We start from the raw sequence: 17,437 nt of genomic DNA, 5'->3' as shown, positions 1-17,437 counted from the left end.
GTTCAGAAAAATGTTTGATACCCTTAAAGTAGAATGTTTTAGATTTTTTAAATATACAAAACTCGCAGATATTTCAAACATTTAAATGAGCTATGGATTGACTTGGTAATTTTTTTGCAATTCGCTCACAATTTAATAAATGATCAAGTTTAAATCCATCGATACGATGCGATGCCCTATTTTGTTTGTCATTTATCATAACATACGATTGACGTCATAAGTTAGAAGTATATACCTTTAATAAAAATGACATTTTCTGATTTTATTAAAATTATTTCTAAATATACTGTTTTATTTATTAATCTGAAAAATGCTTGCATGTTAGAAAAATAATCCATAACAGTTTATGCATACATAATTTTTAAAATGATTATGCATGCCAAATGTGATTATGCCGAATCCTTTTTGTTATAAATAATGTCTGATTCAACAATTACACCCAGTATGAGATAAACAAAATAAACCCGCAAACAATAATCACTACCTTCGCTGTGAAAACTGGACCTAAACTATAATGCATTTTCCCACAGCTAGCGCCATCTATGGTTGCATTGACAAAGCAAAAACTGCATTACGGCTTGCAGTTGCATTTTCCTCGGGAGGTGCAACGGTTATGCAGTTCTGCGGAAGATACCTGTACTGTCGATAACATTAATTATAGATGTAAAATAGAAAAGAAAAACTGTTTGGCGACGGCGCATTACTGCAAAATTTCCTAGGCTAGTCAAGGGCCATAGTTGTTTCGTAATCGTCTGTACTAAAATTGCAAAATGTTTTACAACTACAATAATGTCACTGGAAGAATCACCTATTCTTCTACTATTCAGTCGCCGCTCTATCCTATTGTAAGATAATTCAACTATATTTTATACAGTATTTAATTGAAGTACATATATCCGTAAAATTATTGCTGAACATTTTACTGATTTAAAAAAAAATAAAAAAAATGACAGATTTCTGTTTATGATTTCTTATTCACTATTTTCCGTGCAAAAAAACACGCCAGTGAAATTGTGTATTGATTTAAAATTAGTAAATTATCAACAATTGATTCAATGATAAAAAATATCATACTAAGTCAAGGAAGGCATTTTGATTACCAATGTAATAAATACATTTATTCAAAACAGTGTCAACTGTTCTTTAAAATGTTGAGTGTTTTTTAACTTTCCTTAAAAATTTACAAATAAATAATTTCTACCGTTCAACGACCGTAGTAATTATTTATTTGTGAATTTTAAAGGAGGATTTAAAACACTTTATATTTTAACAGTAAACACATTTTTGTATTTAAATAAACGGATTTATTACATAGGTAATCAAAATGTCTTCCTTGGCACAATTCGATATATTTTTTATAATTGAATTTTTTTTAAAACCCTTATCCGCACCCCAATGGTGCATAGGGCACTGCTTCATATAAACGCAGTGTTATCTTGATTGTTTACACATGAAGGAAAGGTGATCAGCCCTCCGCTTCAGGTACCAGTCCAGGGTAATATTGAATAAATATTACAGTGAAAAAATCACTTATATTTATTTGACCCCCCCTGGGAATCGAACCCGGGAGCTCCAGAACGGTAGCCGAGCCTGCTGACCATTACACTACGGAGGCGGACAATATAATTGAATAGGCTTTTAAAAATACATCGTATTCGAGTGTATTTTTCCCCTATCAGTTTAAATAATTTTAATGTGTGTTTACTATTGTTTGGTTAAATGATTTTTATTTTCTACAGGCGCCTTTGCCCGGAAAAGCAGCCCCAACCCCCAAGGTGACGTATGACAGCAGTGTGAAGCATGCTGTTGTTAGGCAGGCTCGCCAGCAGAGCACCCAATCTAAGACGATTCCTGGAACTAATCAAAAATATTCCCCCTTGTGCGAAAAACTAAAAAGCAAGATGGAACTTTTCCAGGTAATATTTTATAGATTTAATTCTCATCCATTTTCAATCTCAGTAATCGCTTTAGAGGTATTAGAAATTTCGGAGAATCAAAATGATTTTATTATAATGATATGTATTATACACAGGAGTCCAGCTTAATAACGTAATTAATAATTTCGGAATCGATAAAAAAAATTAAAATCGTAAACATAATTTGGATTCGCAACTTTTTTTAAATATAATTAATCATATTTAAAATATTTGCATTTTACAATAATTACCTACCTACTCATTATTTATGGACGATTATTGTTTATTTTTTGAATGGTTACATTTTTAAATGACTTCATGAATTTAATGATTTTATTTATAACTGGCTTAAGTAAAACTTTTTAAATTGTCTACAGGAGATACAAAATGAATAACTTTATTTTTCCTGACTTACAATATACAATAATTTTTATGTTTATGTAAAAGACACTACCATATAAAATATATTATGCATTTTCTAACCACTTAAACATCAAATGTGTTCAACGCACGCCATTAAATAAGATGTGTTACATTTTTGCGGAATCCTAAAAAGTAGGCGCCATGTCAAATGTGTAGCCGAAAGGAATTCGCAAATATTAAATGTTAACAAATACATTTTTAAATTAAATTAATTCTAAAGGCAGTTGGTGTAATCCTCTAAAGTTATGTTAATTGTTTATGATATGTAACTTCTTGTACTAAAATGTGTACATTGACTAGCTTTCGAGGTTAATCATTTTTTTAAACAACAAAAAAAATAATTATGTGTTGTTTATGTGAAAAAGATTATTGATTAAAGGTTAAGTGCTCTAATATTTTATTTTCAGAGACCCAATGACATCCCCGTCCATCTGAAAGGAGGGCCCGCTGACGTGATCCTCTATAGAGCGACAATGGGCCTGTGTTTAATTGGAGTTGGTTGCTCGTGGGCCTTTTTCTATAGTAGGTTTGACCTGAAGTAATTTAGCAACGAGCAATTTGTCAAAAAACGCTTACTTATGGATACGTTTTGGATGATAAGCTTGAAAGTTTATTGTACTTAGAAAAAATAATAAATAGATTGTTGCTATGGACAAATATACTTTTTTTTATTTCCAACAACCTATTTAAATTTGTAATAATAATATTGAATTTGTATTTCAATACAAAAAAATGGTACACCTCGAGGGACACGTACGTATCATAAATTTACAAGTTACAAAAGCTAGAAAGAGTACGAGTATTGGACAAAAAATACGAATAAAACCCCGAGAGCCCTAGACATTACTGCTATTCTCATATTCCTCTCGTATAGTATCTAATATCCAACCTCTATTTCTTTTCCCATATAGCAGTAATATATTCCTGAACCCTTTCACTTCATGGCCTGCGTCCCATTAAACATTTTACTTACTTATTTCATCTATCCGTTCCCAATGTGAAGAACATGAAGTCCACAAACTGACTAAAATTTTTTTTGCCAGCTGCCATATCTGTAATCTTGTGCAGTAAAATATTGTTCCTCCCTACTAGTGTACAAAATCTAGCATGAAGTTAAGACATTATTTTGTTAAATTTACTACAACCAGTTACGACTAATGCTGTCAATAATGACTTAAGTTGGCGTGGCGGGTATTATTTTATTACCCAAGAAAATAGTAAGTACGCATAAAATAAAGTAAATTTGGTTGAAAAAAGTGAGCTTTCTTTAATTTGTGTCAAATTTGTAGTACATATAATTAATATTAATTGATTTAGCTCACATATCAGCTGTTACACAACACTAATTCATAATTTTTATGTTTGCCCCGCCGATGATTGTTTAAAAGTCAATATGACTGTAATAAATTAAAAAATATTAACAAGGCAAATCCACCACTTATACATATTATTTTTTTTTGTTATTATTTCTCGAAATAGTGGCTATGTATTTACATTTTATTATAAACATAAGAATTGTTATTTAACAATATGCCCCTATATTAAAATCTCGCTACTTCCCTAAAAATTGTCTATGAATTTCACTGAGGCAACACTGAAATTTCCGACATCTTTCTTTCGTTTTGGTTAGAATTTTAGCGACCACGTTGCTTTTAAGGTGATCTATCAAATTATTAAAACTATAATATAAACTCTACGCTTATTCAATAATTTACATGTAATAACGTTTATACTTTTTGTATAAATATTGCTAGGTGCCTGTATTAATCAAATAAGTGCTGGCCTAGATGAATGATTTAAATTTCAAAATTCGCAACGTGCTCGTTCTTTTTTGACGTTCGGTGTACTTTTGTTTTTCGTGTTAGAATTTTCATTAATCGTATCAAAATTTTAAGTAACAGTTTGTTTTGTTTTCAGTGGCCACAATGCAGATTTTTGTTAAAACCCTAACGGGTAAAACCATTACCCTCGAGGTCGAGCCCTCCGATACTATCGAGAATGTCAAAGCCAAGATTCAGGATAAGGAAGGAATTCCACCAGATCAGCAGCGATTGATCTTCGCCGGCAAGCAGCTGGAAGATGGACGCACCCTTTCCGATTACAACATCCAGAAGGAATCCACTCTTCACTTGGTGCTCCGACTTCGAGGAGGTTAGTATTTTTCGGATAATTTTGTGCAAATGTAGCTATGTTCCGCTTCCATATTCAGGTTGCAAACGAGGTCTGGCGTAAAGCCACAGTTTGCGGACGGAATTGCTGATTATTTTGTAACTGATGTATTGTATTGTTTGTAGCGTGTATTTTCGGTGTCCCGGGGGTTCCTAACTTGAGGTTTCACTATATATATTCTTTTATAATATTTGTTTTGGCATATTCTGCAATTGGTTCCAACTGCATTGGTTGCAAGAATGTACGTAGGTAAAGTATAATATAAGTGACAACTTAAAAGATATCTTATCAAAGTAAAACAAAATGATTTTTTTACACATTTAGAAACTATATATGTACCCCTCGCTTTGTGTCATTTTATGAGTTTCAATTTTGCATGTGATTAGATCCATGTTGTTTATTTTCTTTGACCACATATTAACAAGTATGTGGTCAAAGAAAACACTTTTGTGATCTATCAAGCCGCCATGATTAAACATCCTTAGTGTGGCCAGCATTTACAGTTTTTTTACGAGCACTGCGCATTATCAGACATTGTTTCAACCAAAACATAACCTAAAATTTTTGACATTTACAATGTTAGTATTTGCATTTAACTCTTTGTTTAAGCATCTTGTACATACTTTTGGTAGAGAACGGAAGACGCTTATAAGCATTCTATTGGTTTACTTTTGGTAGAGCGCGAGAGAGTTTGCGGTTACTTGTTATTAGTGTATTGGAGATCAGGCTACACACTGAGTATAATTAGGGTCGGGGTTGATGAAAAATCTGCACGCGAATAATGTGTTCAGATAAAAATGCATCACCTACTTGCCACACTATAAAGAAATTTATAACTATTTGGTCCACTGGCATCAGCTGTTATTTAGTGTTTCCTGGTTTAAAAATATTTCACTGATAAAATTTCATAAAAATGCCCTAAGATTTTTTTGTAGTTGTATACACCAAAAATATAAAATAATTCCAAAATTAGTCGTTAATTATTGTTTGAACAAAATAATGGATCTATGGTTTGAAATTTATCTGTACCACAGTTATGGTACGCATCTAGGATGTAATAGGAAAAGCCTTTTGAATATGACGAAAGTTATAAAATCATGTATGTTAACTTATTTTGAAACAATTTGACTTGCATTCATATTTTGTTAAGAAAACATTCCAAAATAATAATTGCTGCAGTGCACATAAATATTCTCTGAATTTGTTGAAAAATGATTGATTTATCAATTCATTTGAGTACACCAGAACTGACAGCTGGAAGTGTGAGAAATTGGGATTTTGAAATTTCTTTATTAATAATAATACACGTCTCTTGTAATTTTAAAGCTCTTGGGTAAAATTGTTGATTAGCCTTTGCAGTGTAGTATTGGACACTATTAGGTTAAATCCTAAATTGGTATTAGGGGAGATGAATTTCGGGAAAAAAAACCTTTATAATATACAAATTAATGTTTGAAAATACATTAAGGTATATCCTTAAATTTCTATGTTCATTTAAAATATTTGTTAATAGAACTTATGTTGAAAAAAAAGTTCATAATACGGAAACTGTTTCTCTAAATTGTACATCCTTATATGTTGGTAGTATTATCACATTTGTAGTAAAATAATAAATAAAATATTTTTATCACAAATTGAAAGATAGATTACTCCACTGTAACATGTAGGTTTCCATGCTTTTTTAAAATCTAAATTTAAAACTATTTGTTTTCAACATAATGTCAATTTGAAAATACATATGTAACCAGTTTTTTTTTTAAAGAACCCCACTATAATATCTGCTGCTGTCAAAGGATGCGAAAAACCTGTCTAAATTTTCTACGATTTAACGAACCATCTGCCTCAAGAGGCTGAATGGAGGTTTATAAACTGAATTTTTACTTATTAGAGTAGAGAATGCCGTTTTCTTAATTGTAATGAATTGATCTTCCCAGGTATCATCGAGCCCTCTCTGCGTATCCTGGCACAGAAGTACAACTGCGACAAGATGATCTGCCGCAAGTGCTACGCTCGCCTGCACCCCAGGGCGACCAACTGCCGCAAGAAGAAGTGTGGCCACACCAACAACTTGCGCCCAAAGAAGAAGTTGAAGTAGACTTTCACACCGCTCTTATACATGCATTCCTCCATTTCTGGGTGTGAAGTATGTCACTTTATTATACTGAAACTCTAAATTAATAAAAGTCTTTTATTCAGCATCGCCTTTAATTCTTATTATTTTACTGGTCCTCAAAGAACATCCATGTCTCGTTTTCCTTCTATCTGGAGCTACATTTGATTGACATTCTAAAACTTGCAGTTTTGCTATGCAACAAATTAATTTTGGAATCATTATTATGTATATGGATTTTTTTTAGAGCTTTCAAAAAATTTCTGAAAACAAGATTTTCAAAATACATATATCCTGTAAGAGGCATTGAGTCTCTGAATACTTTATTTTACATGGTTATCTTATATTTATAACAAACACCAAAATAATTAACTGTACGCTATTAACCATCAATTCTATAAATATATTTCGCATTTCATAAACGTAAATAAAAAAATATGTTCGTAATAAATATTTAATTCTGATGAAATTAGTAAGTGAGTTAACAAACTTAATCATTTTTACACAAAGGAAGTCCTCTGAAAACACTTTAATTTGATCCTTCCCATTTTTAGACATTTAAAATGAGGAAAAAAACTACTGCACGATTTAGGCCCATCTGAGAATAAAGTTACAAATATTAAATATAATTTTGGGAGAATCTTGAAATGTCCCCTATATGTAGTAGAAACTATCCAAGAAGGTTAAAACAGGTCGGTAAAGGTAGGTGATTAGCCTTCCATATCTGATGCCAGCTTTGAGGTCAAATTGATTAGAAAATTTCTGAAAATCCATGAACTTCCTTTAAAAATCTGTTGGGATTGGGTAATAATTGAAAACATTTATCATTTGGACTTTTTTTATTGATAAGTTTAGTTCATTAGACTGTATTGTTACATGGTATAAACCTCTATAAATGAGAAGTCATTGATTACAGCAATTATACCAACTAAATTCTTGCGAAAATTTGGAGGACACATCCAAAAATGTTAACAATCTATGTACATATTATGGAAGTGACGATAAGGAATCAATTTGACATAATTAGGTTGTTCAATTGAGATCAAACTTCATCATGTATATTACAAAATACAAAAGAAATATTCACGTCATGCACCTACTACATATATGGATGTGTTACCAAGCATCTGATATAGGATGCAATCTGTGCTGAATTAGCGGTATTTTAGTAATAATTTTCTAATTTATATATTACCATCCCTCTTCAGAATTTGTATAAATAAGAATAAAGTACACATGTGAACTATCACATTTTTCAAATGGCAATGAACATGTTAAACGCTGCAATTAACATATTTGGAATAGAAATGGAGAGATTTCGGAGAAGGTTGAGTTGGACCGTTGTATCGGCCGACATATTGTTTATAAATTTCTTTAGACACCCTGTTTACTGTAGGTGGTATTACACTTAAAGAACTGTCTATAGAAAAACCACTGCTTACAGTGACTTCCACTGGGTTCGTATTACTTTGAATTTTACTGGATTTTCGGTCTGTGTTAACATACCGCTTATATCTGAAAATAAAAGTAACAATTATTTAAAGATTGCATTGAATCTGAGTATGTATTAGTATTTGCAGGGAATAATATAGATCATATTTACATGTGAAGGTTTACTCTGGAAGGCTTTTGTAAAGATATTCTGGTTCCTCTTGTAACTATTGGGAAGGTATCCCATATATCTCCATCATTCGTCAGAGCCACCAAGGTTACGTTTTTGTTGGGAGAAGGGCTTACTTGTCTAGTACTTGTATTAGAACTTGTTATATCATCATCTGATGAAGATTCACTATTTGAACTGAAATCAATAAGCCAAATTCAACATTATTTTTCCTTAATCTATGTGATTGAATAAAATATAACGCAGAATCTTTTTCAATCAATTAAGACTATGAAATATCTAGGTCATATCTGACTAACCCTAGTATGTAATTTTTTAGTGTTACATATTTATTTTTAATATCTAGACATACAAGTCTATGAACCTCTTTAGTTTTAATAAACTACATATCGCTCACTCCTTTCAAGAACGTCATAAATCAAAAATCGTCAATTTTCAGTTGTTCATGTTTTCGGAATGTCAATAAAATATACTATATCCCAGCAAATGCGGCATATTTTTGACTTAATATTTACCCGCTACAGGGCAGAAAGTGTTGTTTTTGCATTTTGAAGAAAAGATATTGTTTAATTTTTTTTTTAAATGTACTTATTTTTTTTCATATGGAGAAATAACCTTCTGGTTTTACCTAAAAAGATCTGTAGCACAGTAAAAAGGTCAATAAGTGGCTTGATATTTATTTTTAATACATTGTATTATATTTTTAAAGTTTAAAAACGTTCTCCTGAAAAATCAAGTTTTTTGATTTGTGACGTTCTTTAAGGGGTGAGCGATATATAATACTGAGATAAATCAGGTGTTATTTTTTTTCAAAACAATAAATGGGGTGTTGGATTAAAACTAGAATTATTCAGTGAAAGCAATGTTACTGCGATATAAAACTATAACGAGTTTTATATCAGTTAAAAACGGCACTATGTAAATTATTGATGATTTTGGGCTTTTATTATTTTGGAGTATAATAAATCATAAAATTCTTTAAAAAATTGCCTAGATTAGATTGCAATGCTGGCTGAAACTGAAATATAACCCTGAAAAAACAATTCAACGTTTGCTTCTAATACCCTCAAATATATTATTGATTGCATTTTAAAACTTACTCGCTTGAGTTATTAGAACCTGTACTGGCTCTTCCAGAAAGTCCAGGATTTTTAGAAGATGGAGCACCTTTTCCTGGTCCATAGGGCATTCCTCGGACAACAAATGGACTATAATTAGGTGTATATTGAGTCATCAGATCTCTGGTTGAATTCCCTAACTGAAAAATATAGTTAGGTTCCCAAAGATTCATCACGTATTAGGTTAATACAACATTTAAAAAGATGTTTTGATGGAAATAGACAAATGATTTAAGTGTCCTAGATACAGTCAATAAGATTGCCAATGTTTCCATGGATGATGCTCATTGATTTGACAAATTGATTAATTGATTATTACAGAGCTAATTGAAGGACTGCTATTTACAATTTCTCATTGATGGAAAATTATGGGAATTTTCAAAGCAACCTTTACCTCTGGTATTCTCCGGATTTTGTCTACTGTGGCTAAATGACTGTCAAATTATGACTTTTGTCGAGATTCAAAACTTTTCTTAAATTTAATTTTTATTTTGTCAAATATCGTGCCGGGTGTTGTTTAAATAGATAGAAATAAAATACCTTATATCCATAACATTCTGACAATGTGCTGTATTCATAAGGTCTATGAAAATCATGATAAGAATCAACCATTTCAATAGATTGTGTACCATCGCACGTTCCTTCCAGGCGGACAATTTCATAGCATTTCTTCCTCATTTCAACATAGGAGATTGGAAGATACTTTAAAACATCTGGATTCCACCATAATGTTAATGGGTTTCTAAACAATAAAATAGAGAAATACATTGCAGACATTCACTTATTAAAGAATAAAAAATATTTTCTTGAATGTTTTTCGCAGATACTTAATGGCACATTTTATAAACTTTATAAAATAAAATAAACATTTTTTCTAACCACTTTTTTTTTTTTATTTATTTATTGGTACACTTTTACTCCGACCGGTTTCGACAAGAACCTTGTCATCATCATGGTTTATCACATTTTCACATGGTATACGGAGCGCGCAGAAGTTTTTGGCATCGTAAGGGAGTGGTTAAACCCGCCTACTCACCTAACTATGAGTATTTAAATGTTTTAGAATTAGTATATAAACCCTGATGATGACAAGGTTCTTGTCGAAACCGGTTGGAGAAAAAGTATACCAATAAAAAAATAATAATAAGTGGTTAAAAACAAAGTTTTATTTTATAAAGTTAATAAAAAATATATTTATATACCGTGTAAGATTGAGTTAACAGGGTGATATTAACCTTTCCGGGAGTATGGACGTAAATGAACGTTGGTGCGAATTTTCCTCAAAGGAGTATTGACGTTAATGAACGTCGAAGTCTTATCTGTCAATTGGTATGATGTAATTTGTATATGTAGTATGAAATGACATCTGTGGATATTTGTATTTTACTTTGTCATAAAATAAAACAGAGATGGTGAGCTTTATTTATTATTTAAATTATTTTAAAATAATTTAATCTTCATAATACAAAGATTTTATTTTAAAAAATATATATATTTTATGTAAGAAAAAACCCACTCCCCAGAGAAAGTCGGACATCAATTATTTTACTCCTGGAAAGGTTAAATTGAGTAAAAATTATAAAACTTTTTGAAATATCCCAATACTTTGGTATTTATTAGTGGTATTACCCTATCTTGTATAGAGTATAAAAACTAAATGCTAGACTAAATAGTTACCTTTTATCACTGATTGGAGTGTATTTAATAGCATCAACATGATGAAGATAATAATCTGTAGTGGATTCCCAAAGAGGAGGTTTAGATATATCTGGCACAAAGAGTCCTAGGAAAAGATTTATAGTATTCTGTTTTTCAGCATCAGAAAATGTATTAGAATAATATCTGCTCAGAGTCTGCATTATATCATTTCCCTGAGATGTCCATGGTGCAGTTTTACGATATGTTTTTATCCTAAAAATATATTACACAAAAATAATAAACACGTAATGACAGAAAATTAAAATATGGATTATGTATTAGGAGTATTTTGATACCTGTGAACAAGCTGTGACCCGCCATATTGGAGTGCTAAAGTATCTCCATGATCCTCATACAATCCTTCCAATATTCTAACACAGTCAGTATCAAATTCCAAGACAGGAGTATCCAATAATCCTAATGCACACAACTGAAATTATAATGGAAAAAAATGTAAAGGTGGGGACTGACTGGAGCATTTTGTCATAATGTAACATTTGCGGCGAACATCCGACTTTGGATGGAGTACTCGGAACGAGCAGTGAGCAGCTCGGCTCGCTATACTGACAATACAAATGCTCGCAAAATAACTCCGGTCAGTCCCCAACTTAAGACTGTAATAACTTATAATTTTTTTAAAATCAGTTTAATTATAATATGGTGTATCAAAATATGTACACTAAAGAGAGCTTAGCACAGGTTTCTGATTTCATTACATTCAATTTATTAAAATTATCCAAAAAAAGTTTGAATGCACACTGATCTCAAAAATTATTTACTGAATTGATTGCATCTTAAAAAATACAAATTATAAAATTGTTTCAATATTATGGAATAATATTCACACAATACATATAGATAATTAATATGTTGGTATGTGCTCGTAACATTTTATTTCAATATTCTTTGATAAATTGATATTGGAGGAATCTAGAACAAATTCTTAAAATTCATTAAAAAATTACAATTATCAGTTAGAACTTTGTGTAATGAACAAAAGTATCTTGTATTCATATTCCCATGTCCAAATAGTTTGTTTTTGTTACCACAAGGTACCATTTCACAGTAAAAATGTTTTTATCCCTACCTGATAACCAAGAGCGCACTTTCCGATAGCAAACTGGGCCGTATTGGTACGGTCGAGACAATCAACACAGTTTACCCGTATTATTCCAGTTTGTAAAGTTCCTCCCTCATGACCAGGTATTCCATAACACTCTCCTTGTGGTTCACAACTCATAAAGAATCCTGTTCTTTTTATACCCATGTGTGCTATTTCTGTTAACCTATTTAAACAATATTACTAAATGATTAACATTCAGCCATTGACCAATAACCGGTTTTATAGTTGTCATCACATTGCACCGGTAAGATTTTTAGTATTATCAGCAGTTTATTAATAGATACATAAGAAGTGAATGAAAGGGGTTGAAGGCACATATAATAATAATAATAGTTTATTTCGGCTTGTCCGCCTCCATAGTGTAATGGTCAGCACGTTCGGCTACCGTTCTGGAGGTCCCGGGTTCGATTCTCAAGGGGGGTAAAATAAATATAAGTGATTTTTTCACTGTCATATTTATTCAATATTACCCTGGACTGGTACTTGAAGCGGAGGGCTGATCACCTTTCCTTCATGTGTAAACGATCAAGATAACACTGCGTTTATATGACGCAGTGCCCTATGCACTATTGGGGTGCGGATAAGGGTTTTATTATTATTATTATTATTATTTCGGCTTGACAAATATAATAGAGCAATACTCACTCATATTATCTTATTCATTTTTATTTATTTATTAATTGACAGGATTGATTATAATACTCTATTGTTTTTTAATGGTAGGGTTTTTGAACTTATCAGTATTTAGTAATATCAAGTGTTGGTGTTGTATGTTTCACTTATCATGGACTATGAGACTAACAAACGTCTCTGCTGAAGAGTTTCCGAAGGGAAACTCCGTATGAAACTTTTCACTACACGTAAGAATAAAATTATTTGTTGTATCAGCATGTTGCCGGATTTAAAATTAGTGAGCACTTGAAAAATGTAAGGATAGAGGGTAAGACGTCTAAAAGACGAACAAATTGAAGTGCATGACATGACAGAAGGCCTACTGCACATTGTGCTAAACAGAATCACGAGATGTGGAGACAGTTTGAACTGTAGAAATGGATAAAAAAATCACCACCCTCCGCAACGAGCAAGATGGCTGACTGTGAAGGAGAAGAGTGAATACCAAATATGAATTAGTCAGCAATAAGAAACGTTAACAGTATGATTTTCAAGTAACACTGTGGGATAGAATAGATCATCTTAGAAATAACAAAAAAATAAAATGACTCAGTTATAATTATGATTACTTCTGAAAAATACTTACTTGTCGAAAACAGTTGATTCCTTGATTTTATTCATTCGAGCCATATCAATGTGATGATATTGAATCAAGTGATCGGGAGGAAGGAACTGGTTTAAATATTTTATGGATGCGCTGAACTCCTCACTTAAAAATGACTCGTGCTTCTTCTTTTCTCTTTTCTTTACGAGATTAAGGATAACTGTTGGAGTTCCATATCTCTCAAACATGTGATTGAAATGTTTGGCTGCCACTTGAAAGAAAGGATCAGCCAGATCTATAGATATAGCTGGTTTTGGGACCATCTTAGAAATATCTTGTGACCAATTCCCGGGTACAGATCCTCTCAATTGTACAAAAGAACTAAACCTGAAGAGAAATTTTTCTTCTTCCATCATTCATTCAAATATATGAGAGCGAAATAACTTTATCATTAGTAGGCCGTCGTATTAGTGAGTATGAGGTTGACAATCTTAAATTCAAAATATCATATGTTCAGGAGGGACAAAAAATATTTTTTCACTGCCAGTTATTTGGAAGTAAATATGAAATTGTTGTATATTTTGTTGGGTTTATCAAATTGAAGTTAACTTCCTAAAAATTCTGAAAAAAACAATTATTTGTCTCTCTTGAACATTTCACATTTTGGATTTACTATTGTTCTTTATTACCTGTACTTACCAGTATTTTCTAAATGCAAAAAACACCAAATCATTTTTATTTTACCTTCCAGTGTTCAGCGATGAAACCATAGAATCATGCACCATCTGTTCAGTTTCAACCTCATTGGCAACATCACCGTCAGAATTAGCTCCTCTTTTAAGAAACCTCGTTCCTGCATACCTGTTACTTCTCCTAGCTATTACTGTTATATATATGGATCGACCAAACACAGACATGTTCGATTGATCTACAAACCCATGAGTCACATAGACTATCCAATCGGGATGTAATTGGGAATGTACGGGAGCAAGTAAATGGGCATTCCATACATATCGCCATTCTGGCACTGTTCTGATTCCAAATTCAAGAATCGACTCTTTTCTGAAAGAAAAGTCTTGTTAATTTCATCATATAGTTTTTAGTGACTTTGCTAAATAGTATGTTGTTGGGTCATATCCATTGGTGAAATTGTACACATACATATGGAATATAACAAAGTGTGTTTTTGGAATTAATATATTCTACTTGATGGTAAAATTTCTAGGTCTGGGGAAACTTAACAGTCTCCTGTTAAGTATCCCTAGACCCAATTGTATCAAGACACATATCCCATCCTGTAATAAATAACTTTAATAGTAAATATGTACATAGCATATTTTCTAAAAAAAGATAAATGTGAATAAAAAAATATATATTTAAAGTTTTAATAAACTTTTTAATTCCTCACCCTGAATTCACATTTCTCTGATCCATTTGTTTTTTCCAAGTAGTAAACAAATCATCATCATCTGGCTTTCTTTGAGCTTTTGGTGTCGACTCATCAAAGTTGGATCCTTCATCAAAAACTCCAGGGCAAGTATTGATCGAAAATTCTCTGGGCGGAGCTAAATTAACTTGCAAAGAGTGTGTCAAGTCATAACTGTAACTGAAATAGAAAATCGCAATGGAGTGTAAGAAATAAATAACCATTGATAGGTCATACTGTGAGTTTTAAAGGGTTCTGTCGCCATTTTGAAGTCACAAAATTACATGTATAAAATATTTTCATCAGTTAAATTGATATATTAAAATGTTTCTCTTAATAATACAATAATCAATATTTAAAGTAGGTACTTATGTATATGAGAATATAGAATCTCAGGAGGAATATCGGATTTAACATGTTTTATAAATGTACATATTATACAATATGTAAAATGATGATTTCTTATGAATAATTTAAATTATCTTATTCTGTTATTTAATATTTCCGTTTGCAAAACTCCCTTACAAAGAAAGGGCATTATTATTAAGCTGGCAACATATAATTAAAGTTCATGTCAAGATTATATCAATGCCGTTAAAACTAGGGCTAGTAGGTGGGACATGTGTTGATGTCAGGTGTAATTTCATTAGAATTAAGTATCTTTGTAGCAATTTAAATTTCTTTGGTTTCTTGTTCTCTTCATTGTACTGCTGTACATTGTAAATTGGATAATAGTAATCAAGAAAGTAGTTTTTATTTCGTTCACAGCCGCTCTAAACAGCAAGCGAAGCTTCGTGCTAAAGTGGAACCACTCTCTATACATGTAGAGTTTAATATTTTACATCTCTCTTTGTTTTTTACAAATTTTTATCAATAATAATAATAATGAATTGTTCATATTCTATTGCTTCACACCTTACTTAGTCATATACAAATATAATTATTGAAAGAATAAAACATTCTTATACCTAAAGTAGAAGTTAGTAGATAGATCGATAGCTTGAAACATCCTCACATAGTGTTGTTCATCTACATGCTTAGGTCGAGTTGTATCACTAGGGATGTATATAAGGGATGAGTCCTCTATTTTGTAGATAGAGTGGTATCCTATCACAGCAACTTTTCTTCTTTTTGTTGCAAGTACAATGTAGTAACCCTCGAGGAATCTTACGAAACCTAAACAGATATAATTACTTAATGCTAAAATAAATATTAGTGTCTTTTAACCCTTATCTGCACCCAATGGTGCATAGGGCACTGCTTCATATATAAAAATAATGTCATCTTGGTTGTTAACACATTACGAAAAGGTGATCACTCCTGCGATTCAGGGACCAGTCCAGGATAAAAAAAAAAAACATCACTCACATCCATAAAGGGAGAGTCCCCCCCATGTCAAACCCTTAAGAGTGAAATATCACATATTTATTTTACCCCCCTGCAATCGAACCCGGGACCTCCATTACGGTAGCCGAGCATGCTGACCATTACTCTACGGCAGAATATTAGTGTACTTAAATAATATGGTTTATTCCCTAATCCCTATCTGTCACCCTTTTCTTTGGGGGAAATTAATGAAAAAACAGTATTTTAAAATATTAAAACTCTCCATAAAAATTGTAACGAAAAATGTTTTTAAAACAAGGCATAGTTACCAACAATCCCAAATGCAGAAATAACCTTTACACCACCAAATCTGGCAGATCGATTGCCTGTGTCGATCATATTGACAAGGTGGTGAATTTCTTGCTGGTTATATTCCACTTTGTCATCGACAAGCAACAGTTCTCTCGGATCTGTCCGGTCTATTTTCAATACTCTAAATCTTGTTTGTGTATTATTGGAACCAATTAAATAAAATCTCTGAAAAACACGGAATATAATATTTAGTAAATATATTTAAAAAAAGACTTTTTATAATACTAGTGAAGTTTTACTTACGGCTTTAGTTTCATACAGAGCAATACGTTGAATCGAACCGATAATTGGGTGAAATTTCAACTTCTTTGATGTCATTTTGAAAATGGTATCTCCTCAAAGTATTAATAATAAATAAATTGGGTAAACACGTAAAATTTGTACACTGTGAATATCGAATACTTAATTTAATTATTACAAGTAGGTATTTGTTTTATTCGTAACATGGTCATCCATCGAGTATTTACACCATTTTCAATATTCATCAGGTTTGACACAACACAATAACAAGATGACAGCTGCTGTCAAAAATAGAGATGTAAATACATTTTTATCGACATTCTGAACGAATAATCGGTATTTTATATTTATTTACCGACTTTAAATTAGATCACGGTTTTTTTATTTACCTCTTTTTTGTATTTTGTGCCTTCATAAACATTAATAAAATATAATTGTGTCGGGTTGTGGTCCCGTGGATATTGTCGCGGACTCTTGATTCAGAGTTTCTTGCTTCGAATCCACTCTACCGCAATTTGATAACTATTTCTAATAATGAGCTGCTTAGGCTCACAAAAATAGTATGAAAGTGAAGTATTTTTGTTTATAATAAAAACCTAAATACTTCTCTTGAAAAAAACCTGACTAAAGTATTATTTTCAGTTTTAAAGGCTTGTTTTTTTTAAAATTATTTTTATGT

At 31.6% G+C, this 17,437-nt stretch overlaps 3 protein-coding genes across 3 annotated transcripts; 2 read left to right on the top strand and 1 right to left on the bottom strand.

Annotated features, from left to right (window-relative positions):
• Window positions 1-718: 718 nt before the first annotated feature.
• Window positions 719-2,996, top strand: LOC148311074 (uncharacterized). The gene is made up of 3 exons (XM_088257308.1): window positions 719-845; window positions 1,740-1,916; window positions 2,747-2,996. The coding sequence occupies exons 1-3, from the start codon at window positions 771-773 to the stop codon at window positions 2,879-2,881; spliced, it is 387 nt and encodes a 128-aa protein (XP_088113434.1). The 5' UTR covers window positions 719-770; the 3' UTR covers window positions 2,882-2,996.
• A 957-nt stretch (window positions 2,997-3,953) lies between these two features.
• RpL40 (ribosomal protein L40) lies at window positions 3,954-6,704 on the top strand. The gene is made up of 3 exons (XM_088257271.1): window positions 3,954-3,996; window positions 4,257-4,490; window positions 6,443-6,704. Exons 2-3 carry the CDS (start codon window positions 4,265-4,267, stop codon window positions 6,601-6,603), a joined length of 387 nt encoding a protein of 128 aa, XP_088113397.1. The 5' UTR covers window positions 3,954-3,996; window positions 4,257-4,264; the 3' UTR covers window positions 6,604-6,704.
• Window positions 6,705-7,438: 734 nt separating this feature from the next.
• On the bottom strand, window positions 7,439-17,026 carry FIG4 (polyphosphoinositide phosphatase FIG4). Its single transcript, XM_088257270.1, has 13 exons — window positions 16,762-17,026; window positions 16,476-16,683; window positions 15,789-15,996; window positions 14,803-15,000; window positions 14,139-14,456; window positions 13,437-13,781; window positions 12,143-12,341; window positions 11,352-11,485; window positions 11,035-11,268; window positions 9,898-10,099; window positions 9,340-9,497; window positions 8,222-8,416; window positions 7,439-8,133 (listed from the first exon to the last, which is right to left on the bottom strand). The coding sequence occupies exons 1-13, from the start codon at window positions 16,834-16,836 to the stop codon at window positions 7,893-7,895; spliced, it is 2,715 nt and encodes a 904-aa protein (XP_088113396.1). The 5' UTR covers window positions 16,837-17,026; the 3' UTR covers window positions 7,439-7,892.
• Window positions 17,027-17,437: the final 411 nt, after the last annotated feature.

The sequence above is a fragment of the Brachycentrus maculatus genome, unplaced genomic scaffold (assembly GCF_059751285.1).
Source record: "Brachycentrus maculatus isolate JH-2025_06_01 unplaced genomic scaffold, ASM5975128v1 h1tg000077l, whole genome shotgun sequence".
In the NCBI taxonomy this organism is placed as follows: Eukaryota; Metazoa; Arthropoda; class Insecta; order Trichoptera; family Brachycentridae; genus Brachycentrus; species Brachycentrus maculatus.
The sequence above is the reverse complement of the archived record's forward strand: the minus strand, read 5'-3'. Positions and strand labels throughout refer to the sequence as shown.

Bases quoted from the DNA above. Each gene is read 5' to 3' on its own strand.
- LOC148311074 (XM_088257308.1), top strand. From the start codon at position 771: ATGTTTTACAACTACAATAATGTCACTGGAAGAATCACCTATTCTTCT. The intron at 846-1,739 runs GTAAGATAATTC...TATTTTCTACAG, and splicing joins AGTCGCCGCTCTATCCTATT to GCGCCTTTGCCCGGAAAAGC. The intron at 1,917-2,746 runs GTAATATTTTAT...TTTTATTTTCAG, and splicing joins GCAAGATGGAACTTTTCCAG to AGACCCAATGACATCCCCGT.
- RpL40 (XM_088257271.1), top strand. From the start codon at position 4,265: ATGCAGATTTTTGTTAAAACCCTAACGGGTAAAACCATTACCCTCGAG. The intron at 4,491-6,442 runs GTTAGTATTTTT...TGATCTTCCCAG, and splicing joins GGTGCTCCGACTTCGAGGAG to GTATCATCGAGCCCTCTCTG.
- FIG4 (XM_088257270.1), bottom strand. From the start codon at position 16,836: ATGACATCAAAGAAGTTGAAATTTCACCCAATTATCGGTTCGATTCAA. The intron at 11,486-12,142 runs GTAGGGATAAAA...TTATAATTTCAG, and splicing joins AGTGCGCTCTTGGTTATCAG to TTGTGTGCATTAGGATTATT. The intron at 11,269-11,351 runs GTATCAAAATAC...ATATATTTTTAG, and splicing joins GGGTCACAGCTTGTTCACAG to GATAAAAACATATCGTAAAA.